At 33.1% G+C, this 27,974-nt stretch overlaps 1 protein-coding gene and 1 long non-coding RNA gene across 2 annotated transcripts; one reads left to right on the top strand and one right to left on the bottom strand.

Moving 5' to 3' along the window:
• Nucleotides 1-93: 93 nt before the first annotated feature.
• On the top strand, nucleotides 94-13,269 carry LOC111002190 (prion-like-(Q/N-rich) domain-bearing protein 25). The gene is made up of 14 exons (XM_022272324.2): nucleotides 94-191; nucleotides 732-878; nucleotides 1,412-1,504; nucleotides 2,043-2,246; nucleotides 2,683-2,781; nucleotides 4,921-5,100; nucleotides 6,045-6,164; nucleotides 6,955-7,122; nucleotides 7,799-7,945; nucleotides 8,650-8,769; nucleotides 9,428-9,556; nucleotides 10,232-10,372; nucleotides 11,085-11,213; nucleotides 13,193-13,269. Exons 1-14 carry the CDS (start codon nucleotides 167-169, stop codon nucleotides 13,258-13,260), a joined length of 1,770 nt encoding a protein of 589 aa, XP_022128016.2. The 5' UTR covers nucleotides 94-166; the 3' UTR covers nucleotides 13,261-13,269.
• LOC123690165 lies at nucleotides 11,297-11,770 on the bottom strand. The gene is made up of 2 exons (XR_006750960.1): nucleotides 11,626-11,770; nucleotides 11,297-11,540 (listed from the first exon to the last, which is right to left on the bottom strand). It is a non-coding gene; the product is annotated as an uncharacterized LOC123690165 (long non-coding RNA).
• Nucleotides 13,270-27,974: the final 14,705 nt, after the last annotated feature.

Below are 27,974 nucleotides of genomic sequence, written 5' to 3'. Positions count from 1 at the left end.
GTATTCTATATATATATATATATATATATATATATATAGTATATAGTATCTGCGTTAATCGAGTATGTTGTTACTAATACCTAATCTATTGATAATTTAAAAATACAATCAGTGTTATCAAACAGGTGTTTAATCTTCGATATAATAACGTATTAGTCAATGTGCAATGGACAAAGTGGTCATCGTTTTTGGTATGTTTTAATTATTATTATCTGTCAAATTATATTTTTTTTATTACCAACCAGTTTCAAATTAAAATTCTGTTTTTCTTCTATTTTTAAAATATAATTAGCCGCGCGAAATAGTTAATTACGCGCGAAAATATATTCAATGGTAATATATAGAGAAGTAAAAACCATTTTGTAGCCCCTCACAAAATGGTTTTTACTTCTCTATAATTATACTAGCCTTTACCAATTTATGGAACTATTTATCTGGTGTTATTTTCTGTCTGACATCCATTACGACAAATTCCTTACCGTTGTACAGTAATAGTTATTAAAAAAAAACAATTACTCTTTAAATTTTTTGTTAAGTTGCGAGATGATTCATAATTATTAGTGTTTTGTATTTTTCGTGGGATACGTATATAATATTGCCTTCGATTTAATGGTCAAATGGATAAATGGTTTAAAGTAAGGACCACGTGTTAGACATATTCTAGATGTCTTTATGACGATGTGGAAGCTACTCACCGATGTAATTCCGAACACTTGCTTATACTTTTTCAGTGGCTCTTATCCACGTGTCTATGTCACTATGGACATGCACGAGTGATCTAGATTGCTACAATCAGGCTGGTAGCGTGTGCGTTGCTGGATCATGCCAGTGTCCTCCAGGTCAGGAAGCCATTTCCAAAGGGACACAGTGTGTTGCCGGTGAGTTTGAAATCTACTAATGAACAGTAATATCTGCATCTTTTGGTTATAATACAGATATATATTGTAAGTTTACTTAGTATTGTCTAAGAATGGAAATCTAAGGCGGTGTATCCAAACCTTTTTGTGTTACAAAATTATATTTATATATTATATATATTTATAATATATAATACATAAGTTTTAATATTAAAATTTTTTTTTCGCTTACGAAACTTTTATGAAGAAATCACTAGGAAATTGGGAACAAAACAAAGTTAGTAAATTTTCAAAACATTTAGAAAAACATCAAGTCCATTTTTAAATTGCCAAAAAACAAATTGTTCCCCGTCCCCGTCCCCACGATGGGAAACTCAGGTCAAAGGCATGCCTCACGATGTTTTCCTTCACCATACGGGCCGGGGTTCGATGAACTTCGAGTTGAGAGGGCAACAATGCTCTGATAAAACAATTACTAACTTAAAATTATACGTACATATTACATAATAAATTCATTGCTGGGAATAAAACTCCGGACTTTCTTACTTTTTCAGTTGCCCCATATCACACATCACCATGCTTCGAAACTAGTCAATGCAGTCGTTTGTGGACCAACTACGAATGTAGACGTGCAGATAATGATACAGGTAAATCATAGTTTCCTCAAAATATATCTTGTATATTATCTTTACTTTTCATGAGATTATATCCGATATAGATGAAATCAAATCAAGTAAAAATTTATTTATTCAGTTTAGATGCGACTTAAGGCATGCTTATGAATGTCAAAAACGCTTACAAAATTCGCGAAAGAGCAAAACTACGCCGTCCGTTCGCAAGACTACCAGGAGGTCTTGTTCTGAGAAGAACGGGCAAGAAACTCAGCAAGTTTTATAATAAAGATAATTAAATATTTACCGTCATTGGCGCCTGGTTGCATCGGTGACCCTAGAGCTTTTCTCGCTTAAAAAATAAGTATCGCAATACAGCGAGGATATACCGGCATTAAAAGTACCCTGCTACTTAACTTTTAAAATTTATTTTATTACGATTATTTTAAAACAAATAAACGTAAGATCAGACCATAGACAATTGTCTTTGATCGAACCAAGATTGCGTCCATTTTTGTCCAATACAAACAGAAATTTGAAAATGGAACGCAAGTTCAAGCTAATACTGTTACAGAGGGGACATGTCAATGCGTGGAAGGGTATCACTACTTCCTCGGACGCTGCTGGAGGACCAGAGACTACAGGGAGACCTGCCAAAGAGACGAGGAGTGCATCACAACACCACGTGACCCATATGCCCTCAAGTGTGATGGTGTTTGTGTGTGTGCTGACGGATATTATGAACGTCAGCGGGGCGAGTGCAGGAAAATTGGAAACGGTATTTTGACGATATCCGAATGAAACTATTTTTTTTAAATCACACAAAAAATACAGAATCACTTCAAGCTGATACTGACATTTGTATTCCTTTATATAGAAGTAAAACTAATGAACTAGCGTTTTCCTAATTGAGATTGCTTTAAATTTTCTGCTTTCAATTCCAGCTTTTATAGTTTTGGTGTGAAGCGTACAAATTTTTTTCTTGGATTTCCAAGAAAATTTCTTTGTCATTTTATTATTTATTTAAATAAAAAACTATTTGGCGTCCATTGTGTTGGTGTGAGTCTTAAATAAAAACCTTCCTCAAGAGTTCAAGGAATAAATAAAAAAACAAATTGACTTGGTCCAGTCTTATACATACATATTTTGTATACATATTTTGTAATCAATTTTTTTATAGATAATAATGATTTAAGTATAATTTACATTTACAGCTGTAGGCGACGGGTGCGTAGTGGACGACGATTGTCATTTTCCTGACGCAGTCTGTGATATCAGACATTTTACCTGCACCAGCAGGTCAGATACATTAAGTAAGTCACAATTAAGTTATGATTTTTGACACCCAGTTCGAAAGTTGGTGTCACCCCATCGAAAGTAAAAAGCAATAAATTCAATTCATAAAGGATATGGATCATTTATTAAAAGATCGCGAGTACGGGTCGGGGAATCCCCCACGACAGCGTCAAGCTTTTTTGCGGGAATCCCCGAATTCTAAATAGAGCTGAGCTAGTGCTAGTTGAGGAATTCCTGAAAAAGAAATTTTTATGCTAGTGATTTTTTTTGTTGTACATTGTTCTTAAAGTTGTGAGAACTGGGTTCCCCCGCCTGTCAGTGCTTTAAACCGGTTCCTTCTTTGAACATGGGTCCTCCCTATACTCCAGGAGATCAGCCTTTTCCAGAACACCATTACGTTATAAACCTTGTTCATTGTCGTAAGAAAATATTATAAATACTAATTATCTCCAACAAGTTTGTGAATTTATGTATAGGTCTGAGGAAAATACATAAATTTATTACATACTAGACGGGTAGCCTTTCGAGGAATACGTAGGCAATAAATCATTGTCAAGATTAGAAGATACCATACTTCATTCAAAACCTTGCATCGTTCTTTAAGCTGGATTGGAGAAAAGCTGTAGACTACAAACCATTTGTTTAGCCCGATTTACATAGTTTTTTAACTGAAACTGTCAGGCCTACCTACAGCTGTGAGCCAATTAATGTTCCTGACTAAGTGCACAATTAACACTCACTACAATGAAGAATATCCGGCTGATCGTCTACTAAAAGAATTACGAATTACATAAAACCTGAACATTCTCGACAACTCTGTCTTCGCCGTATTCTGGACATCTGGCTCGAGAAAATCTCCAACGAGCAACTTTGTGAGCGCTGCCGAGAAGCCGCAATTAGCCAGCAGATCAAGCTGCAGGCTCATATTACCAAGCAGGCGCTTTATTGGAACCCGCAACCAAAGCAAAAGCCTCCCAAGCAAACCTGGCGTTGTACAGTTGCAGAGGCGGCAAAGAGAGTCGGAAAGACTTGGAGATAAGTGAAATACGAGGCTCAAGACCGGAGGCGATGTAGACTCACTGTGGCCAACCTCTGCCCCATCTAGAGGTTTTAGGGCACGTGAAATTACACTTTATGAAAATAAATAAGATGAAAAGGTCAAAGTACCATAACCTCAATATATTCTTCAGTTAATTAAGCTATTTAAACGTTAATATTTGCTTAATCATGGTTTAATTAACATGCATCACGCTAGACGTCTTTGACCCTTCGAAGCGATATTCAAGGTTATTTTCCTAATTAAAGAGAAAACTAGAAGCTTAAATTGTATGTGGAAGGATGTAGGTAGGAAGTGATAAACTCATACACAAGTAGTAAACAAATACACTTATGAACGTCAAAAGAAAAGATGTTAAATTGATTCTAAATTTACATTTAATACCAGTTCGTAAGTCAAGGGCGTAGAGCGGGCAAGAAGAACTGGCAAAATACTCTCACAAACACCACACTCACTCTCTCTCACACACACTCTCTCTTTCTAACTCTTGCTCTTTTTAATCGCTAAATTTTGAGTCATACAAATTGTTTATAGGGGAGCAAATCAATCCCAAGGATTAGGACCATTTAAATATTCGTCCAATATACAGATTTATTGATTTAGTTATGTTTAACGAGAACTTTGAATTTATTCAGTGATAATTTTCTTATAAATTAGATAAATGAAGATACCACGACCACTAAAGCGATGACTTGTTCAAGCTATCGCGAAATTTGCTTTGCAGGAGTATTAAGAATATCCATAGCGCTACACCTGCTTCACGAGCCCACACACACACACACACACCCACACAACCACACAACAAAGCTGAATTAGTTATTACGTTATTAATAATAATTTTAATAGATTTTTTCCTGTCGTAATCCTTGAACATTTTTGTAAATATTAGTTCCGAATAATAAAATAAAATAAAAACAAAGACCGGCGACCAGTATACGACTAATACGACCAGTCACCAGTATTTATCTATTTATTTATTATTATATTAATTTTAAATTATTATTATGATTACTAAGTACATTAAAAAAATGTAAATACTATATATTCGTGTGTAAATAAATAATGTTTAAATTAAATTACATAACATGGTTTCTTTCAGATTTGAATGAATTATACTTCGCTACTGAAGAGACTAGCGCCCTCTCTGATCGAGAAGTCGACTTAGTTCACAATACAAAATGCTCAAATGACACTGAATGTGAGACTCCTGCATCCTGCATTTCTGGAGCCTGTGTGTGTACAACGGGCTATTATAGATACAAGGGAACATGTTACGCAGGTTAACACAAATATATGTATATCTTCTAATATATAAAATTCTTGTGTCACGGGGTTAGTAACCGAACTCCTCCGAAACGGCTCGACCGCATCTCATGAAATTTTGTGTACGTATTGGGTAGCTCTGAGAATCGAACAACATCTATTTTTCATCCCCCTAAATGTTAAGGATGGGTCCACCCCTAAATTTTTTTATTTATTTTTTAGACAAAATTTTTCGTTTTTATTTTTTTACGCTACACCATACAAAAATACATGCAACCCTAAATTTCACCCCTCTACAATCAGCCCTTATGTTTTTTTTGTTAATTATAATTTTTTGGCACAAAACATGGCAAAACAACGTTTGCCGGGTCAGCTAGTTATTATATACAATTCTAACAGCTGGCAAACTAACAAAACAAAAACCATAGCCATAGCAACGCTTGGCAGAGTCTGCTAGTATATTATACGTAAATTAGGTCCTTATATTTAGTTTGTTTTTGTTAGCTTTATACAGGTATTTTTATCTATATATATGTCACAAATAGTTGAGTACGATGCGGCCTATTAAATGCAGTTCAATTAACAGCCTAGCGTTTTAACTAAACAGCGCCGTTTAACTAACGGCCTGAGAGATATTGAGCCGTAGCGATTGTAGCGATTGTAACAACATTTAATCAACTGGCTGGCGAATCGTCATCGATCCAAGTCATCTGCTGCTTCATCAACTGGCTTTCAAACCGCTGACACCAAGAATAATTTTTATAAAAATCTATTTTAGTTAGATAACTTAAAATAGTTTCTTTCCAGCTTTCGTCATAGTTTCTTGAAGAAGGGCAGAAAATATATGGTGTTCATGTATACATTTTTACGGTTTAAAAGGGCAGTTAATTTGCATTGGCAAAAACTCATTTCAGATTTTTATAATCGCAAGAAAGGAATTAATATCATTTAATTTCGCAGAACTCGGTACTCCATCCACACCTGACCAATGTGATGGTGTTCTTGCGGTCGTTATAGACGGAATCTGCTCGTGTCGACCAAATTTCTTCTACCATGAAAATATGAGAAGCTGTATACGTGGTAAGACAGATAAAGCTTTATAAATAAATGGTGGTTGACTAGATTATGGTATGTATATTAGATTAGGTTATAACAGTTGGTCCTTTAATACCACTTCAATAATGCTATCTCGGAATATTGTTTTCAGTATATTTTCGACATTTTAGGGCCAGTTTTTTGATCCGTAGTTAACTCAACTATTGAAAAAAAAAAGCAAAATACGATTTTTGATACGTATATTTCAAAAACGTGAAAAACAGAGATAAAGGTCCCAAAAAAAATTACCTCTAGAAAAATTTTTTTTGAGGATTTTGGTGCAGGTTAAAAATTGAAATTGTTATTAACAATATAAGATGAAAAAAATGATATTACTAAGCAGATTTCAGCAATAAAAATATTTTTTATTGAATACTTGAAACAAACTAGCCCTGAAGAAAAAAAGTTTGATCACATTATTAAAAAGTTATTCAATTGTTAACTAACCGATTTTATCCCAATCTCAATCTCCCATGGGATGAAAGGTATAAATAATTGGCTTATAAATTTTAAACTTCGTTTAGCCCTTTTGATATATGTACTTTATAAGATCCTGCGGTTAATTTTATTTAAAGTTTATTAACTTGTTAATTATGATTTTTTATAACTATTGTTTTTTTTTTTTACTTTTATTGAAAAATTAAATTTTTTAACTATTGAGTTATTTATAATTTATTTTTATTTTAATGATTAACAACATCTCTTAATTGTCGTTTTGCAGACATTGGTATAATTATTGTAAACCAATGTCTATGTACAATGTAATGCATTGCAGTGTCCCGTCGGATCACCGACTCTTGCATGGAAGACGCACATTGTTATACTTTTGGAGTGCAGTCCCGCTGTGGTGCCCCAAGGGAGCCCTGGGGCATACGTTCGTGTGAATGTATCACGGAGAATGCTGTATGGGATCAGAATCGGAATTTATGTAGACTGTTTGCCGGTAAGAATTGTACTTATAGCGTAGCTACGATGTAGTCCATTGAAAAGTTACATTTGGGGTTGCGTTTTTTAGAGGACGCAATTTTATTTTTTTGATGTGTAGGGGGGGCAAGATAAAGCTAAAACCAAGTTTGTGGGGTCACCACCCTTGTCCCACGGCCGCCATCTTGAAAATAGGGGTTGAAATGCTATTTACGATATATCTCTTAAACTTTGCAACAAAAAAAAATTGTGAACATTTTTTGTTGCAAATTAAATTATCTACAACTTTGGTCCAGTAACTTTTTGTCGTAGAACTATAAATAAAAAAGTTATAAGCGAAAATCTTCAGAAATTCTTCAGAAATTCAGGCGAACAGTGGTATCGCCAATAGGCATAATCGCACTGGCATCCGCACTGTGACTATTTTTATTTTATACACCAGTAGATGATCAGCCTTCTGACTGATTTCCTGTAAATTGCGACTGTGAAATGCCCACATAGAAAGAAAATTCTTTACACGGCCATAATGAAAGGCTATCACTATGCGTCAGAACGTGGGCGTTTTTATGTATTTATCTTCGCGATGTACAAAATCTAAAAATAAATAAATTCTCATAATTACATAGGCAATTTAATGCTTTAAATATTATGCAGCTCAAGACAGTCAGGAGTCTAATGGAGTTTCTATTTTACAGGTGTAGGTGAAGGTTGCGAAGTGGACAACGACTGTTTGGCTGGAGAGCTGGAGATCACGTGTGTAAAGAATGAAGAGGGCCAGGGCTTCTGCAGGTGTCCGCCACATCTGACGGAGTTGGATGGACTGTGCCTTACATCTGGACTTGGTAGGACTTCTATAACGTAATATTATTTTGTAGCGAAACACAATACCGACATATCTTGAATTGCATTTATAGCTTTACTTTAGGCAGGGCTAAATACAAATTAGAAGACGCGAAAAATCTGAGAAGAGGAGAAGATATATTATATAGATTATAAAAAATAATTGAATTAGGTATATTAAAAAGGCCCTTTTGAAAGTAAATAAAATATAGTTTCTATCAGGTAATTTATGGAGAAGAATGGGAAAGAAACTCCATACTTACTCTTTTAAAATAGTGAGACTGCGATATAGATACACACACCATCGAACTTGGACTAAATTTACTGGAAAATAAACATGATGTCGCGTATGGAAACCAGAGATGCTCTTCATCCAATCATCAACAAAGGCAACGCGCCGTTATTTCGTTCATCATTCATTCTTGTTACTATACCAGGGTCTGGAGTCTAGACTTCCAATCTTTTTTGTGCCATGCCCGACTTTCATCTTTCTAAAATTCTTATGCCTCCTATTTAACATTGAATTGTTAACTGAAGAAACTTTGATGATAGGTTTTAGGAAGAAATCACTAGGAAACTGTTAACGCAACAGACAATTTTCAAAACATAACAAACGTCGTGTCCATTTTCAAATTGCCTTAACATTCAAATTGGCCCCCTGTGGGGTCCCCTTGAGAAACACTGGTAGACAACTCAATGTTTTCAGTTCTCGGTGACACCTGTCAAGCGACTCCAGAATGTAACGGGACTCAGAATTCGATTTGCACCAACAACAAATGCAGCTGTACTGATGGATTTCAGCAGGAAAGAGATTTTTGTGCTCCAGGTAAGGCTTTTCTGATATAATCAATCCACGTGGCAGATTATTTCGGCATTTTTAAGGCAGATTATGTCACGCACCACCACTATGTGCTTGCCCGTTTGCCCGTTTGCCCCCTTAAAAAAATAATTCGAATGACCGGTGCCTGAACTCCTAGGTTATATAGTAAGAGCAAAACACGACTAACAAATCATTCAGCGAGTACACCTGCTATTAATTATAATGATTGAGTATTGAGTAGACCTGCTATCTATTATTATTTTGTTACCACCGACTGTACACAGTGGCGTAGGTACCTTGGGTGGTATCCGGTGTGGAAGTTGGTAGTGTCACCCCATCGAAAGTAAAAAGCAATAAATTTTATATGATAAAGAACATTGATCATTTATTAAAAGATCGCGAGTATGGGACCTGGAATCTCCCGCGATAGCGTCAGGCTCTTTTGCGAGAATCCCCAAATCCCACATGGAGTTGAGTTAGTGCTAGTTGAGGAATTCCTGAAAAAGAAATTTTTATGCAAGCGATTTTTTTTTATTTTGGCTGTACATTGTTCTTAAAGTTGAGTTCGGTGGGTCCCAAAAAAGGTGACACCCATGCGGTGTGGACCGACCCCGCCGCCCGCCCTTTGCTACGCCAGTATCTGTACACTCTTATATTTCTACAGTTATTGGCGGACCCTGTACTCAAGACACAGACTGCGTAATAGAGAACACAGGATGCAAAAACACAACTGATGGTTTGACCTGTCAATGTCATGACGGCCTTGTGGCATACGACCAACAGTGTTATACTGGTAAGAACCTTGTCTATTGTGTCCCCATTTACTTGAAACTGGCATAAAGTTAAAACTGTTGCCTTAAAAAGAAGTGAAGATACCGTGTTGGTCTGTAATGGTACGTACCATATTTGACTGAATTTATTTATTTATATATAAAGGGCACACTAACGAAACACAGAGACTTACAGAGAACACACGACATACATAAACAGACATAAAAACAACATTTAAGGGGAAACGTTACAATGATTAAAGGTGACTAAAGGAAATAATAACAAAGAACATTAAACTAGATTGATAGATAGATAGAAACTAGTTGGAGAATCTTGGGCCGTGCACAGGCGCTAATTAAAGATTTAAGTTGGTGCCTGATAGATAGATAGTACGGAGACCGCAGAGTTGGTTCTCTCCTCGCTCAATTATTAAGTATCGCAACAGCGAGAAAGCTGTCTGAGTTAAAAGCACACTGTCACAAGTTTTAAATGAATTTAAATATTTTTATTAATTTTTAATTATAGGTTAAGAAAATTGTAAATATTGTATATATGATTGTTATTATTACTAATAAACATTATACCTAGTATAAAAAAAAAGATTAAGAAATCAAGCAATTTAAATATGTCATATATTTCTACTGTACCTTTATAATTTACCTAATATTAACTCACTTTTCGTTTTATCCATTTCTAGTTTCCCCCGGTATAAATGAATCCTGTACTGTATCAGCCCAGTGTAAGGCGTCCATGGGCGAAACTGTCGATTGTGTCGACGGCTTATGTGCTTGTATAGCCGACCATCATTACAGAGATGGAAGATGCTGGCGTATCACTGGTAATGTATTTATAGGATGTCTAGTTAGTGATCCCAGTAGAATGCGCAAGCGACGTTTTGGAACTATCCGAGGTAGTTTTACGCCCAAACCCAATAACCTATCTCAAAGATAAAAGTGTGCCAATAACCAATCGACGGATTGTATTAGCCATCTGTCGATACAAGCTATCCTTGGTAGGATCGGTGTATGTGGATAGACCTTTGTATGAAAATGACAGTTCAACTGTGCCAATGTCCTAGCTTATGATTTTAACTTACACCAGTTTTTAAAATAATTAAAAAGCTATTTGATATGTTTTAAACATGTATATTTTAATATAATTTGTACGGTTTTATTTTAATTTATTTGGTTTATATTGATGATCAAATATGAGCGTAAAGAGCGAAGAGATTGCATTCTATCCGTTGCCAAAAATGGATTGTCTTCGTAGGGTTTGGTTATTGGGATGCAGATAGGGGATCGATCGACTGCCACGGTCTGAACCAATAATTAATAGAAAACAATCTGAGATTGTGGATTAATTATTGGTTTCGGGCGTTAGTGGGTATTTATGAGTGAGTCGAGTCCTTTTGCTTATATAGGCATACTTAATGGTCTTAAACCTATTTATTTTCAAAGCACAAAGACCAAACCAATACAAAAATGAGAAAAAGACTTTCTCCAAAAATCTGAAGGTAATTAAAGAGAGGTCTAAAGGCGGTACTTTTGTAGGTTTATTCGAAAGCTGTTCACGAACGAGTGAGTGCTTCTTGAGTGACATGCCAGAAGTCGTGTTATGCAGAAATGGACGTTGTCAGTGCGACTTCGATCATCCCTATTCTGAAACACTGAATACATGTGGTAAGTGTCAAAGAAGATCCTAATTAGAGATGCATCAGATACCGTGTTATGGGTTTTTAAACTATAAAATAAAACAAAATAAACACATTTTGAAATATTTATGACAAACCTTAAGCTAAGTAAATACTAACATGCATTAACTAATTAACTAAACTTATAAACTAAAATTAACCTTAACTAATAGGTTATGGGCGCCAGGAGGATTTTTATTCTTGGGTCATCCCACCAAAACCCGCTGTATTGTACAGGAGTGTTCACAACACAGTGACACTATCTTCATCCAAACATTTGTTTTATGAATATTAAATTTGAGGGCATTTCATAAAGCTAAAAAACAAACCAGAAAAAAAAAACATTTCAAATACTAAAACAAAATTAAGCCACAAGATAATAATAATAAAAAAACACATACCCCTCAACACAGTAATAACACTAGAACCAAAATTTTATATAACACCAAAATGTTAATATTAAGTGTGTCACCGACACGTCCAATTATCGGCAAACACCAACCGTGTCTGTCCTCTCGTTCCTACCCTCTTACTATCACAACCGATACCAATACCGATATATCGGCGATACTTTGGGTTTGCCGATTTTCGGTATCCGCGATATTTTCATTGCTGATTGCAAAGATACTTTTCAAATATTTCGTTTTAAAAAATTTAAGTAAACGTCCATCTTGTTTGGTCTAGTGCGTTGTAAATGTGACATGGAGTATCATTTACCCTCTCACCAGCTTCGTCCCCGCGTTTTTCATTTCGCTTGATACAATAGTTGGCTTTCGCTATCGCGCGTAATATTTTTTCGATACCAAATTAAATTAAATATAGAATTACTAAAATCTTATCAATATCACTTTTAATAATTAAGAGTTACTTATTTTATTTTAATTTAATTATGACTCTTGATTCTGAATTTTAACAACCTTTAATCTTATTCAAAGATTGTGAGTGTTTATATTTTACAATAAAAATTTTAAACCAAACTTGATATATTTTACCATAATTTAATTTAAATTCAATAAGCGTTAGTATCGGTATCGGCGATATTTCTTCGGGATCGATATCGTATCGGCAAAATGGCGTATCGATGCATCCCTAATCCTAAGTAGGTTTTTATCAAAAACCTCTTCTATGCTATAAAGTATTCTTCTTTTCAACAGACGAATATTAAATTTACAGTATGATGTAGAATAAAGTGTGTGTAACCTCCGTGTATATGTCGCAGCCAACTAGTTTAAGTAGCCGTTCAATTAATAGCCTGGCCTTTAACTAAACGACGCCGTTTAACTAGCGGCCTTAAAGATGCCTACGGTCTGACAATTTAACTGTAATGACCAGTTCACCTCAAGTGTGGAGGCAAGGAGAGCTCTGACATCTGTTCCTCACTGGAATTAATACTGTATTATAATTTTTTTAAGTTAGTATAATAACTTTAAAAGTATTTTTAACGAATTTTTAGGTAATTTATTGATATATTACTAATTTAAAGTTAATATACATTGTATAATTCTTTCTATTTCATTTTCTCTCACGTTAAATCTAATGAATTTATGTGTCTGTCTCTTTTTACTATCGCGTTTTCGTTTCACCGACTTTCAAATTTTAATTATTTAAGTTCGGACTTGGTTCGCATCGCTAGTTAGTAGAAATTAGATTGTCGTTAGGTTTTGAATCGAATCTCACTGTTGGCGAGCGTACCTCTGCTAGAACCTTCCCACGACAAAAGCGTCTCTTACGAGACTCAAACCTCGGCTTGCGCTGTCGTGATATGGAAATTCGCTTTTCCTAGTAATACTGAAAAATCCACCCGGTTGATATTCAAACATTACTGGAATAAGAAAAGTCCATTGATGCACAGTTAGGGTTTTAACCTATGACTTCAGAGTTCTGAGTTGCAAGCATGCAACTGCCAACACTGCTTCGCTCTAAACTAATGTAAATTTCAATATATTTTTCTTGTTTTTATTGTTTCAGTTTCTTCAGGAACAGCCGTATACGGAAGTCTAGTGACAATACTTACACTATTTATGTTAATAAATTAATTATCAATATTTTCTTTTTTTTATTCGTAACGCTTTTGCCTTATACTAACATCACGTATTTCCATCCCAATATATGTAATATATGTATCTTATATGTATTTATTTAGAAAAGTAGGGAGAGTATAAATAAGAAACCAATTGTTATTTATGATATTTCATTCTGTTTATTTTTCTAAATTTACATAATATAATTAGTCATTTCTTAACTATTATAATCCACAAATACATTTCTGTTCTTATCTATTTCTAAAATTTGAAAAATGCAACGTTTAAGAAGATTCCAAAGGGTATTAGAGTCCCTTTGTGTTTATTATCCAGATTTTAATGATAAGTACTGATACCTGCTAAAATAGCAACGTCCTTTACCAGTATATAAAAAACAATGTTGAAAATACAACAATCGAGGTAAGTTATTTGTATTCTTTTAAATTTAATTTTAAAAGTTTTTGTTTAAAGTTTTGAAAAATTATTTGTTTTTTAAACAAATAATTATTTGTTTATGTTATATATGAGTCTTCATACAACCACAAAGATTTGGAAAAATGTTTCAGGCCATATAATTATTATGTTTTATTCGATGAAAAAGATGTCTCAAACATAACAATAAAAACAAGAGGACCAGTCGTTTAGATGACTTTTTTCCAGACTGACAGGAAAAAGAAAAAAACTAAACTTTCTTCAACTATTGGCCGTGCAGGAAAGCAAAAGTATCAACAGACAAAGATGATGGAATGGACGCTGACATACTTGTGAAAATTGAATCATATAGTTTAAAAAAATTGAAAGAAATCCCGATCACACATTGGAAATATTACATGAAATCGATTCCAACATTGATCTTCAAATAAAGGATATAGTGTATAACATAACAAAGGAGATATCCGAGAAAGAAAATGTAAAATATTACAGTTTTATAAATTAGGTATTAAAGCAATGATTTAATTAGTAATTAATTAACTAATTATCGGATTCAAATACCATATGTTTATGTAATTAAGTAATATTTCAGTTATCGACTAGTATAAACACTATGTTGGATTTAAATCACTCATTTTATGATCAAAGTATTATGTGATGAATTCGATGGGAAATTGTGATAAACAATAATACTTATTTTTTCAACATTACATTTGGAAATGAATTTCAATCAATTTAATTTAAACCTTTAAGGGGAAAATCTTTTATTGAGTTACCGCAAGAAATAAAAATAAAAAAGCTGTGCTCACTGTTTAAAACCCTAATGACGTTTTAAGTGTGTTCCAATATTTAAAAATTCGGATAGAGTATCATCACACACCAAATACAGTCATAAATTAAAGTTCGGTAATATTAAATTTCCAGTTAAATTTTATGATAAACACAAAATTGAAATACTAAATAAAATTAGTCTTAATGTTTTGGTTTAGAATATAACACGAAAACATATTGTTGTAGTCTCGCTATATTTTACAAAAAATAAATTACCGGCTCATATAAATATACTATCTTTAACACAAGATAAAATATGGCATTATTGTTTCATTTAAAAAATAACAAAGATTATTAATAAGTAGTCAAATTTCAAAGTCAAAAGCTTACTTATGAGATTTTCTTTGTTATACTTTTAATCGCTTGAACGTTTAAAAACCACAAGGAAAAATTATTGTCGACATTTATACACAACTACTTAATACCAGTGATATTGTTTCAGATTGCAAAGTGAACTTTGATAAATTCCAGCCAATAATTCAATGACACTATGTTATATATGCAGACTTCGAGGCATTAATAAGTCCCATAGCAGACCCCATAATAGATATATATATATATATATATATATATATATGTAATAAAGTTATTATATAACACTCCTTCTCGAAATAAAAACTCAGTTGGGTTTCTGCAATAAAAACAGATTCATTTATTAATCTTCCGTTCACAAGATAAAATTACAAAAGACAGCTAGGAATAGTCTCACCTGCAATAAAAACAGAAAACAACATTAAAAGTTTTTACTCCAGGTGATTTACTTATTATTTTCTATTAAAATCAATAACCTTCAAACCAATAATTCAAAACTTCAATCTTCGATACTTTTAGGTTAGAATCCCGACCAACGAGTATTCATGTTGTTATGTCATATAATATGTCATGTCCATCGATAACCCGAGTCTGTGCGAAACGCGGCAAATTCAAACATAAAGATGACCACGTCTCACACAAATGGGAGTCGTTATTTTCTTTATATCTCCCCCCCCCCGAAGGAGAACAAACACATAACACATATGTGATTGTTCGTCAAGTCGTATCGTCAGCCACCGGAATTATTTTTGTTATATGAAAAAGGTTTGATTCTGTTTTCTTGTGTCCGGTATCAACCTCATAGATTGAATTTGAGATTCTCTTTAGTATTTTGTATGGTCCGATTCTTATTTCGTCCAGCTTTTTCCTATTGAGGCGGTTTCCATTTTCCACATATACCAAGTCCCCAGCATTCAATGTAATTTCTTTCCTGTGTTTGTTGTATCGTTCTGCATTTTGATTGTGGGACTTTTTGGTGTTTTCATATGCCAATTGTCGATCTCTTCCTAGATCTTCCTTCGTACAATTTGTCTTCAATTCGTGGGGCAAAATATTGACACTTTCACCTTCCATTAAGTATTTCGGCGCAAATCCAGTAACCGTGTGTTCCGTTTCATTGTATCTTCTAACACATTCTTGAGCTATTGATGACCATGTATTTTTATTCTCGTTTTCATTTATTTTGCATCTTATTTTATTTACCAGAGTTTGATTTAATCTTTCATTAAGCCCATTTGAAAATGGGGCGTCTACGGCAGTAAAAATCATTTTTATGTTCTTCTGCTTTAAAAATTTTTTATACTCCTTTGAATTTATGCCAGGGTATTGATCTGTTAGTATTGTTCCTATATCGTTACTTTCTGTCACTTTCATTGTTAATTTTATAAAGTCATTTGCGTTTTGGTTTTTCGACGTTAAAATATAAGCGTATCTAGTAAAGTGATCAACCAAAAGGTGTAAATATTTTTTTGTTGATCGTGAACCCCCAAATCCACCAATGGTATCGATGGACATAATTTCGAATGGGTAGGTAGCTGGGCCTAAATGTGATAGGAACCCATATTTTGATTTTTTTCTTGATTTGTTCTTTTGACATATAGAACAATTATCACAAATTTTTTTTATATTCATTATCATGTTGGTTGCTGAATAAAATGGAGTTATCTTATTGATCATTTGTGATCTTCCTAAATGACAGTAAGTGTCGTGTATTTCTTTTATCAATATTTTACTGAGGTTTTCAGACAATAGTATTTTGTCTTTTCCTTTTAACATTTTGTAATAAATGCCATTTTTTAATACAATGTCTTTCTCTTTTTCTTTAAAGGACATGTTCTCATTTTGGTCCTTTTTTATGTCTTCGAGACTTATAAGATTTACGACTTCCAGGATGTCGTCTGTGTTATCATTTGGTTCTAAAACAGGATTCCTGCTTAGGCAGTCTGCTTCTTGATTTGATTTTCCAGGATTGTATTTTATCGTAAAATCATATTGAGATAAATAATATGTTAAGTCTCCTAACTCTTCATCTGTCCTAGATTTTATGTTCAAGTTTTCTAGAGGTTTGTGATCCGTGTATACCGTGAATTGTTTCCCAAGCAGCCAGTGTTGCCAATATTTCACTGCTTCTTTTATGGCTATACATTCTAGGTATATCGCTTTCTTTTTCTTTTGTGCCTCATTCAATTTTTTCGAAAAATATGCTACAGGTTTATAATTTTTATTTTCATCTTCTTGCTTCAACACAGCTCCAACTCCTTTGATACTTGCATCAGTATAAATTTTAATTGGTGAATTTGGATCAAAAATTTTTAGAACCGGTTCCGAACAAAGCAATGTTTTAATTTTCTCAAATGAATCTTGACATTCCTTCGACCAAACAAATCTTACATTTTTCCTCAGAAGATTATGTAATGGATCTGAGATTTGTGCCATGCGTGGGATGAATTTATGGTGGTAATTTATTTTCCCAAGGAATTGTCTTACATTTGTTCTTGTTTCTGGGACTGGGAAGTTCCTCACTGCAATTAAGTAATCTTCCTGTGGTTTAACTGAGTTCTTTTCAATAATATGACCTAAGTATTTTGCATGATTCTTCGCAAATGAGCATTTTGAAAATTTTAATCTAAATCCCTCTTTGTGAATTGCTTCCAATAGTCTTGAAAGATGCTGTATATGCTGTGTAAAATTTTGTGAGAAGATTAATATATCGTCGATGAAAGACACTGCAAAATCTGTAAGTTTGTATTTTCTTATTATATTATTTAATATCCTTTGAAAAATTGCAGGTGCTGTTTTCAATCCAAAAGGAAGGCAGGTCCACTGATAGTGTCCTTCCTGTGTTACAAATGCGGTTTTAGGTTTGTCTTGAATCCTTAGGGGAATTGACCAAAATGCAGAATTTATATCCAAGGTTGTAAAATATTCGCAGTTCACACTTTTTACTATCAAATCTTCAATCAGTGGAAATGGGTGTGCTTGAGGAGTTATAATTTTATTTAAATCTCTGAAGTCTATACACATTCTTGATTTTTTATTTTCTTCTTTTTTAAATGCTAGAGTAACTGGAGCAGCAAAAGGGCTGTATGACTCCTCAATAAGGCCTTTTTCCAATAACTTAGCTACTTGACTTTCTATCTCTTTCCTATCTTCGAATGTGCACCTGTAAGGTCGTTTAAAACAGTATTTTTCTTCCATTAGGTCAATATGGGCCTCATAGTCCTTAACACTACCAATATCATATTTATCTTTGGCGAATACAGATTTATATTTATTTAACAACTTGTCGATTTCCAACTGTTCATACATATCCAAATGATTCACAATTATCTCAAATTCATCAGTATTTAGATGATTGTTGAAGTTTATTTCATATTTTGTTGGATTGTATGTTTTTTCTTTTATGTCAACTGTCAAAGCCGGAATATTGACATTTGTGTGATTCTCAGCTTCTTTATTTAAGTAAATTTCATTTTCTTGTTTTTGAAAGTCTTTGTTCTGAATAATCCTTAGATCTTCAGTCTGGGTTAATTTAAAATTTTCAATACTGTCTAAACCAACCAAAAAATCATAACTGAAATTCTCACTGTCCACAATAAACACATTTATCATTTTTTCAATATTGTAAATTTTCACTTTTAGGGTTATCATACCTTTTGTTTTTCCTGCACCGTTAATAGTTTTCAAGCTTATTTTTCTTGAATTTTCCATATTTTCTTCTTTAATTTTTAATAATTTTGCATTTATCAATGATACGTTTGAACCTGAGTCATAAATACCAGAAATTTGTAATGTATCATTTAGTAATAGCTTGATTTTTATTAACGGTGGAACTTTCAGTTTTTTGGATCTTCTGTATTTAATTCCACCTCCAGTTCTGAATTGTTAACTGATTTAAATGATCCTATTTTTTTGTTTTTATCTTCTTTTTCTCTAAACCAGCAAATTGATTCAGAATGAAAACGCTTCCCTTTGTTTGCCTTTTCACATATTTCACATGGATTTTTGTCTTCGTTTTTCTTTTGTTTGTTATCCCAGAAAGGTTTTCCTTTTTTTTCATGCATATTTTTCTTCACAAGGTGTTCTAATTTAGATATTTCATTATAAAGATCTTGAGTTTCTTGAAGTGTTCCTCTGTCAATCTTGTCGGATACATAATTTGGTAAACCGATAGCAATAAGATCAATCAATGTTTCAGTATCCATGGATTTCCTGATTTGAAGTAGTAACTTCTCTTTTTTCAGGCCATATTCAAGCAAGGAACCTGATTGATATTTGAAGTTAAAAGCATATCTAATAGGAGACCAACCTTTGTTCCCAAAAGTTTCAATAAAAATTTTTTTCCAGTTGTTCCATTCTGATTCTATAGAGTATTTTAAAATCATGCATGTGTACCAGTCAGCACTACCTTTTTCAAGAAAAAACTTCAAAATCTCAATTTTTTCCTATCTTCTGCCACTACACAGCGAACACATTCTTTTTCAAATTGTTCAATCCATTGGCTGGCATTGGACGTTTTTTCATCAAATTTTTCAATCATGAAATCTTTAGCAATTTTGTTTAAGTTTTTAACTTCAGAAGTTTGTTCTTTGGATTCTAGAACTTTTTCTAGCAACTTCTTTATTGTGTCCTCTGACGTGCTTGTGGTAGATATTTCAGCTATCTTGTCTGGAATCTCCTCTAGATAAAAATTTTCAAATAATAAGTTACCTTCCTCATCTAAGTAAGCTTTTTTCATATTTTCAGTTAAAGTTATCCAAACTTTCCTGAATTGGTTTCTTTTTCCCAACGTGTTTTTCACTCTGCCATACACTTGTGACGTTATTAATTCTTTGTGTAAACTTGTTGGCTGGTATTCATCCGGTACTGTAAAAGAACGACCATCCGGCGTGCCGATTGAGGTTAGGCACAATATTGTAGTTTTCCCATCTGACGCTCCTCGCATTTTAAAGTCGAACCTCAGTTTCTCCATTTTCACGAAGTATTCACAATAATGTTGTTTTGTAATAAAGTTATTATATAACACTCCTTCTCGAAATAAAAACTCAGTTGGGTTTCTGCAATAAAAACAGATTCATTTATTAATCTTCCGTTCACAAGATAAAATTACAAAAGACAGCTAGGAATAGTCTCACCTGCAATAAAAACAGAAAACAACATTAAAAGTTTTTACTCCAGGTGATTTACTTATTATTTTCTATTAAAATCAATAACCTTCAAACCAATAATTCAAAACTTCAATCTTCGATACTTTTAGGTTAGAATCCCGACCAACGAGTATTCATGTTGTTATGTCATATAATATGTCATGTCCATCGATAACCCGAGTCTGTGCGAAACGCGGCAAATTCAAACATAAAGATGACCACGTCTCACACAAATGGGAGTCGTTATTTTCTTTATATATATATAAATACATTTGTTAAAATTATATCGAAGTACAGAATTTTCGTTAAACTTCAACCTACTATCTTTCTTTACAAATGAATTACATAATTCAGGAGAGATTTGGACATGGACGCAAATATATTTAAATCGACTTCAATACAAACAATAAAGTTAATAGATTGGAAATCAAGGGTAATATTAATATTTTCCATCTCCTGAAATTTATTTTTAAAATGGTATTATTCTCGGTATAATTTAGAATACGAATAAATATTGTTGCTTTCACTAGAAATAAATCGGGTGGTTCAAAATCTAAATTATTGTCATGTCTGTATATGTTAATATTCCGTTTCCAAAATCATTCTCATATATCACTATTGGTTTCAGAGAATGCTGTATTTAAACTAAATTATTTTTACGTATGTTGCTCAAAATGGTAGTGGCAAAATACTTCTTAGATACACACATACACCACATATGGTTGAATTTCATGTTTTACCTCTATTAATTGAAGTTGATGCCTCCGGTTTAGAAGTTAATGGATATTGAAATCGCTTCTTATCTGAGAATCATACTGTGCTTTTCGTTTATGACCTCGCCCAGTTTGTTCCTGCCTAACAAAAGATTTTTATTAGTAAATCAAATAAGAATTTTATAAAGATTAAGTACGTAATAACAAAAATACTTACAATTGCTTTTTCACTTTAACACTTAACTCAACCATTGCACTGTCATAAAAAGCATTTTGCAGATTCATTTTTCTTCACGTCTTCATTTAGGTTACTTTTGCAGTTCACATTCAGACATTAACTCCTATGTTCAATGTACTTAGGTTAACTCATCAATGATTTGAAGTCCAAAGAATGTAGCACTATTTATACACCAAGAAAGTTTTTACTTAACAACTAGTGTAATTAGTTAATTGACGGTAGTTAGTTAACTACCGTCAATTATTAATTACGTCATACTTTATTGTTTAGTTGTAAAACTATAATGCTTTACACTATCGACTTCTGATATTTCTTTAGTGATGTTATACACTATACTATTTATTTGATCATTTGAATTAAATTTTGTATATTTAATTCGAATGTCAGCATTTTCCAATGTTTTCTTTTTTTTATGTTATGTGACACTCGCCTGCCAGAAGGCTCGCAAGCGCGTAAGTCGAATTGGTTCTGAAATACTTTAGTGGGCAGCTGGTTCCATATTGCGGTGGTGTGCGACAGAAATTGCCTTAATAATCCGTTAGTTGTGAAACGACATCATTCTTATTAGTTGAAATATAATTAATAGTGCCATCTTTTACGGATCGACCAACAATTGAAAGATAATATAACTTTTTTCCTTTTACGTTCTGATTCTTGAACAAACAAATCATCTAAAGTTCTTTTATGCTTGATAATGGATGGAGACTTCCCATCTTCTTCAGATAATAAAGTGTAGTTATCAGATTGTATGCATCCTGAAACATATTATTCTATAAATTCTACAAATTAATCTCACAAATAAGAACTTCTTTCAAACTTCCAACCACTTCACTTATGTCGAACTTAGAGAACAATACTAAATCTTTCTACAAGTTTCGGGTTTTAAAGTCTGGTAACAGATATCGTTATCTACTTACCATATTCAAGTCGACTGCATGTTTCAGCAAGTATCCCTAATTGTGGGGATATGGATAAAAAATACAAAGGGCACTCTAAATACCATAGTTATCTTATCATTGCATTTTTAAAATATTTTTGAAATAGATAAGAACAGAAATGTATGTATTATTATAAGGACCTGGATGACCGAGCTTTGCTCGGTATTTTTATTTTTATAAATCGTGTTTTTTGTAAATTATATTTAAGTACGAATTAAATACTAATAAAATGATGAAATATGAATAATATTTTTCGATCTTACCGACAAAATAATAAAAAAAAATTAACTGGGTTTTTTTAAAGTTATTAATTAAAAGAAAAAAATCATGAGTGTAGTGAGATAGAACACGAATAAAATAAAATTTTCTAGAAATGATTCCTGGCTAGATAGATTTATCACCCCCGAAACCTCCCGTATACTAAATTTCATGAAAATCGTTGGAGCTGATTCCGAGATTCCAATTACATATATATATATATATATATATATATATATATATACAAGAATTGCTCGTTTAAAGATATAAGATAAGATATTAAGAACAATAAATATAATATGTATGTATAAACAAATATGACATGGTTTTTATTCACCTATATTACTCTTTTTATAAAAAGACATTACTTTTATGAGATGGTATTTATCGGTACAAATACGAATTGATAGTAGGAAATGTAGTCAGTAAAAGAGTAAAACAGCAACAGAGTAGTAAGAACTAGTTGGTCAGCGACGTCGCCAACTAGTCCTTATTGAAATGTATGCCGGCAAATTACTTGGCGGCTAACTGACTGGCTAACTGGCTAACTGACTGACGATGTCTCCATGGAGCCAGCGTAGACCGCTCCACATGCGGCGACTGGCGACGCTGGCTAAATGGCGACGTCGCTTTTTTTTGTATGGAATCTCGCTGTTGGCCTTAAGGGCCCTTCAAAAAAAAATACGTTTATTTTGGAACATAAGATCATCTAGGTATCACTTATTCCACGTCAATCAATTCGAACTTGTAGGCATCCCTACTCATCGGCAAAGACCGAGGCCGAGAGAAAAAGCCGGCGTAAAAAACTCTCGGTACTCTTTTCTTATCTTTTCTTCAGCTCAGCTATTGCTATTTTGGCGAGCTTAGCTCAGCCGGCGACGTCGCGAGTTGCTTACACGTGTTTGTATGCTCTGTCACTCTCCAGTCTATATACTAGAATTTAAATCGCCAACCAGTTGGCGATTTATATTTAGTGGGGGTGAGAACCCCCAATTTGACACCAAGCTTTTTTTTCAAAGATTTCGTCAGCCATGTTCGGGCGACCAAGAGCAAATTAGGTTGGGGAACTTTGAAGTGGGTCACAACCCGGGAATCCCAACTACTATCGGTTATAAGATAAACGTATTCACGAAAAACACGTATACACCCCATTTTAATAGCCTGAAGTAAATATAAATATAGGTTCTGAATAAATGGATCGTTAAAAATATATTAAGCGCATTGCAACCCGCTATTACACTTTTTGCGAATTAAACTTACATCAAACACAATAACTTTATTATTCAAATAATTCCAGTAACTCATACATAATTCTTACGAAGTTTATTTAGGAGACATTTCACCTTTGACAGCATACCTTTGAACTTTTAACAGAGACCTACTGCCAAGGAGAAGGTTGCATTGATTATAACAAACTAATTATATAAGTATTTCATTATTAATCAATTTTTAATAGACAAAATTTCTATAAAATGTTCGTAACGGATAAACTCGAACACAACTGGATTGCCTTCAATAATGCTTTTACCTATTTAGTTTTAAAATATTAAACATATACTCTTATGTAGTGTAACACCTCTCCCTTACAAACTGTTGACCATGCAGGCTGAAGAACGCGTAATAAAAGGTCAGGTCATTTACACAGGCAAACAAACGTAATCTTATTTCTGCGGGTCTTAAATTATTGTGAAATTGTTACAATTAGGGTTAATTAAATCCCATTTCTCTAAAATTAATACTTGAATAACCGACCGATGAGCAGATTGCAAGGTGCACAGATAAATGATGGTTTTTGGGGAGAATTGGATGAAGGAATCTAACACCAAATCCAACTGTAAAGTTCAGCAGGAGGCCTTTACAGAAAAGGTGATATATAGCATTTATTGCTGTAAAATACTTATGCAAATTGCAAATAGAGGTGTGTTGCAAACACCTTCTTATAGACACATTCTCGGTGTCTACTTATATCATCTTCTCAACTTTTTATTTGTTTTCCTTGATTTCTTTTGACATAGCGAGGTAGCCATCAATCGCTTTTTACGTCCATTTAGCTTCTCTTATAATGGCTATTTTAGACTTTTACTGGAAGAAAATATAGTAGATTATATTTATTTGGATGAACTGCCACCAGATTTCGCATATTTTATAAAACATAGGTACGTTAAAACTGAATATTCAAGCATTTAAGTAAAGAAGGGAAAGAAACTTCGAATTAAACTAATCAGAGATCTTAATTGATTAACATTACACCGAACAACTACCAAAATTCTTTCATTTAAATCTAATGGGTAATCACGCATTACGAAGGCCAAAAAAACCTTCATACATAATTCAAAAACAATATAAATTATACTCTAACAACACGGGAATATCGCTTTTATTACCTATACAACAAATACCAGATTTCCTTCACACAAATTAGTTAATACGTAATTCGTAAATGTCAGAAGCTTAGTATACAAGTTACAAGAAAAGAGACTTTATTGTAAGATTATATGGTTGAAAATTGAGTAACGGAAATATGTTTTTATTTTTTCATCCGCGTGCATGCAAAGCATGTCGTGTTATGCCAAAGGTCGCATAGCTGAACCAGTGCTTTTAAAATATCGTCGAAAAATCGATCCAATGTAATTAGTGTATGTGAATTAGAATGACATGAACAAATTTTGTGTTTATTTCCAACACAGAAATATTCGGGTCTTTCAAGTAAAGAGCGTATTAATTATTAAAAGGCCGGGTACGCTCTTTTGGCGTAGTAAGAAGAGCGGTAATTGTAATGTCTAGGGCATCCACCATACTCTCCGGACCTTGAAACAGATTATCATTTATTTCGATATTTGGATAACTTACAAGGTAAAAAATTCAACGATGGGGCAGTGGAAGCCACCTTTAAAGATTTTATTGATTTAAAAGATATAGAAATCCTTTAGTATAGTGATAAATGAACTACCTTTAAAATGGCATGTATATAGATAGCAATGGTACATACTTTGATTAATTAAATTAAATATATTATATTATTTAAAAAATCTACTTTTTATTAGATTAATAATTAATTAATAATTCAGATATCTCTGAACTTCATGAAATCCAGACAACAATTAAATGTAAGCGTTTTACTTAACAAAACTCGTATGTTCCAACCCTGCTTTACGTGATTTTACGTGTAAATCAACTTGAATTTTTTTTAAACTGTATGACACATATTCACATATAAACAAGTAATACAAAAATAGAGTGTTAGTGTTAGTAAAAAATAATTTCCATTTTTACCAGACCCGGACGAAAAGTATAAATACATATTATATCAAATAATTTGCATTCAATTATCTTTTCAAGTTCCCTGTATAATAGCCTGGCTGTTTATACGGCGCTTAAAGCTGTCAAATTTCCCGCCATTTTAACTTGACAGAATAATAGGCAGAAATAAGTTTGCTTTTTTATTAAAAGGAGGTTTTATTTATTTCGACCTTTTCAGCTAGCTCGAACAATATATTAAACCAAATACATACGTAACATGATATATGATAGGTATTTTATATTTCAACAAAACTTGAGCATTCCGTAAGTGTACCTATTTGGAACTGAACGGAATCACGAACGAATGCGTGCCTGTATATTTGCCTTGCTGCGAAAAAGCAATTTTGGCCTAGTGTCTTCAGTGTGCGACTCTCAGTCCTGAGGTGGTAGCTTCGATCCCCGGCTGTGCTTCAATGAAATATCTTTATATATGCGCATTAAATATTCGTTCGAAGTGAAGTAGGTAAGTAGGTGAAGAAAAACAACAGCGATACTTGCCCAAAAAGTCGACAGCGTGTGTCAAGTACAAAAAGATGAAAATCTGAATCCAGACATATTTTTATTTAAAATATATAATATTGTTTATTTATCTTCTTATAAGCGATGACTTACAGGTAATCATGATGAAAACGAATAAGAAAAACCATTTATGGGTGACCAGTTTATGGAGTAGTTTTTATTGGGTAAAAAGAACTCTAACATGTCACATTTTTCCGTGTAAATTTTGCAGGAATTTGAGATTTTTATGTCATTGTTTCTAAATGTTTCTGGCGCAATTAAAACTTTCATGCGTACCATTTTTTTCTTGCTTCCAATTGCTTTATCCTTTATTGTATTATTCTTTCATAACCAATAATAATATTTACATTCAATATGTCATGGATGCTTTCTTCATCAAACTTGTCTGCGCGTAAACTTGCAACACGTAAGGAGACCAGCATCTCTTAGACCCAATCAAAGTCGTGCTGGCACAGAAGGCTATCATCTCAGACACAATCACTTTATATATATACTATACAGGCTATAAAGAAAAAATATCAGTTAGGGGACTTCATACAAATTTAACCAAATTCAATTTCTCTTGTACTGACTGTAAAACAGTAGGTCGGTGACGTCAGCAAGTATTTTACGTACAAATGACGAGGTCAGCTTGCGCTGGCTTCCGTTTCCGTCGCATGCGATAGATTATAGAAGTTGGTAGTTAGAACCTTGTTTGTTATTCTATGATCGTTTTGTATTTATAGTTTTTAGACAGTTGGGCCCAAATTGAATAATTACTTTGATTTTTTATAAAAAAAATATTTCCCCTTGGTATTCAACGGCTAATTTTAATTCCCGTTTATGTGATATTATATTAAATTAGTCACCCTTAAAGCTCAAGTCATGCAAAGACAAAGTTTTATTCAATTGCGAAAACTGTAGTGATCTTGAAATCTATTTATACAAAATTGAGCATTTGTCTCGCTAAACCTCGATTATGGCTGGACCGATTTGGCTAATTATGATCTTGAAATATTTGAGGAAGTTCAGGGATGGTTTAAACTGTAATAATATTTTAAGGAAAATACTAAAAATTTAATTTTACAACAAAAACAATTTATAGAAATAAAATCACTCTAGGTTTATAGGTATAGATTCAGAAAAGATGTGTTTAATATTTGTAGTATATATAAGGTACGTTTTGGTCTATTTTAATAATGTCAGTCATGTAGTTTATTTTAGAATTAGATTTATTATTTTGTTACTTCGATTTCACGTGGAGTATTGTAACTTGTAATACAAAAAACCAAATGCTGTAAGAGTGGCGGAGAACCAGTTCTTTTCGTCGGTTTCCCTTTGAAAATTACATGTGAATGAAATTCAGAAGTATTTTTTTGGTTCTCTACTATACCTAAACGATTTTGTGAATTAACGGGGCTTACTCAAAATGCCTTAACGTGAAAGTTGAGGAGTAGCGAGTACCTAGTGAAAATTTGTCGACACGTACCGTCATTTTTCATACAATTTTAGTTTTCGACTTTCACATATACACCACTGTTAAGGCATCTTGACTACGCCCTCTGGTCAGTCCGTATATTTATTTATCGATATAGAAAGGCCGGCAACTTATTTGAGCCCTCTGGCATCGATACTGTCCATGGGCGACGGTCACTTAACAGTGCTGTTTGCCTTCTGTTCTATAAAAAAAACTATTCAATTAACAGCTGTAGTACCTGCAGTAGTTGATACTAATATATGTTTAAGGATTTTGGAAAAAATCTTACATAATCATCGTTAAAGACAACGTATAATGTGAATTAAAGGATATTTGAATAACAATGAGTGTATAAATAAACTATTAATTACGTCCTTCATTTCGCCTTAAAATTGTTTTTCTTAGTCTACCTTTGTTGTAGCTACATACTAACATATGAAACATTCTGCTATTCTACCGCATAGAGACTGTTCGCTTTTCTGGAATTAAAACTAGATTTCATGATTTTCTGTGAAATTTTCTGTTGAAAGTTATTCAGAGTCCAAAGAATAAATAAAAAGATATTCGCAATGGTTAGTCTTAAGG

This window comes from Pieris rapae, chromosome 22 (genome assembly GCF_905147795.1).
Source record: "Pieris rapae chromosome 22, ilPieRapa1.1, whole genome shotgun sequence".
Classification (NCBI taxonomy): domain Eukaryota; kingdom Metazoa; phylum Arthropoda; class Insecta; order Lepidoptera; family Pieridae; genus Pieris; species Pieris rapae.
This window is presented reverse-complemented; position numbering and strand designations above follow the sequence as displayed.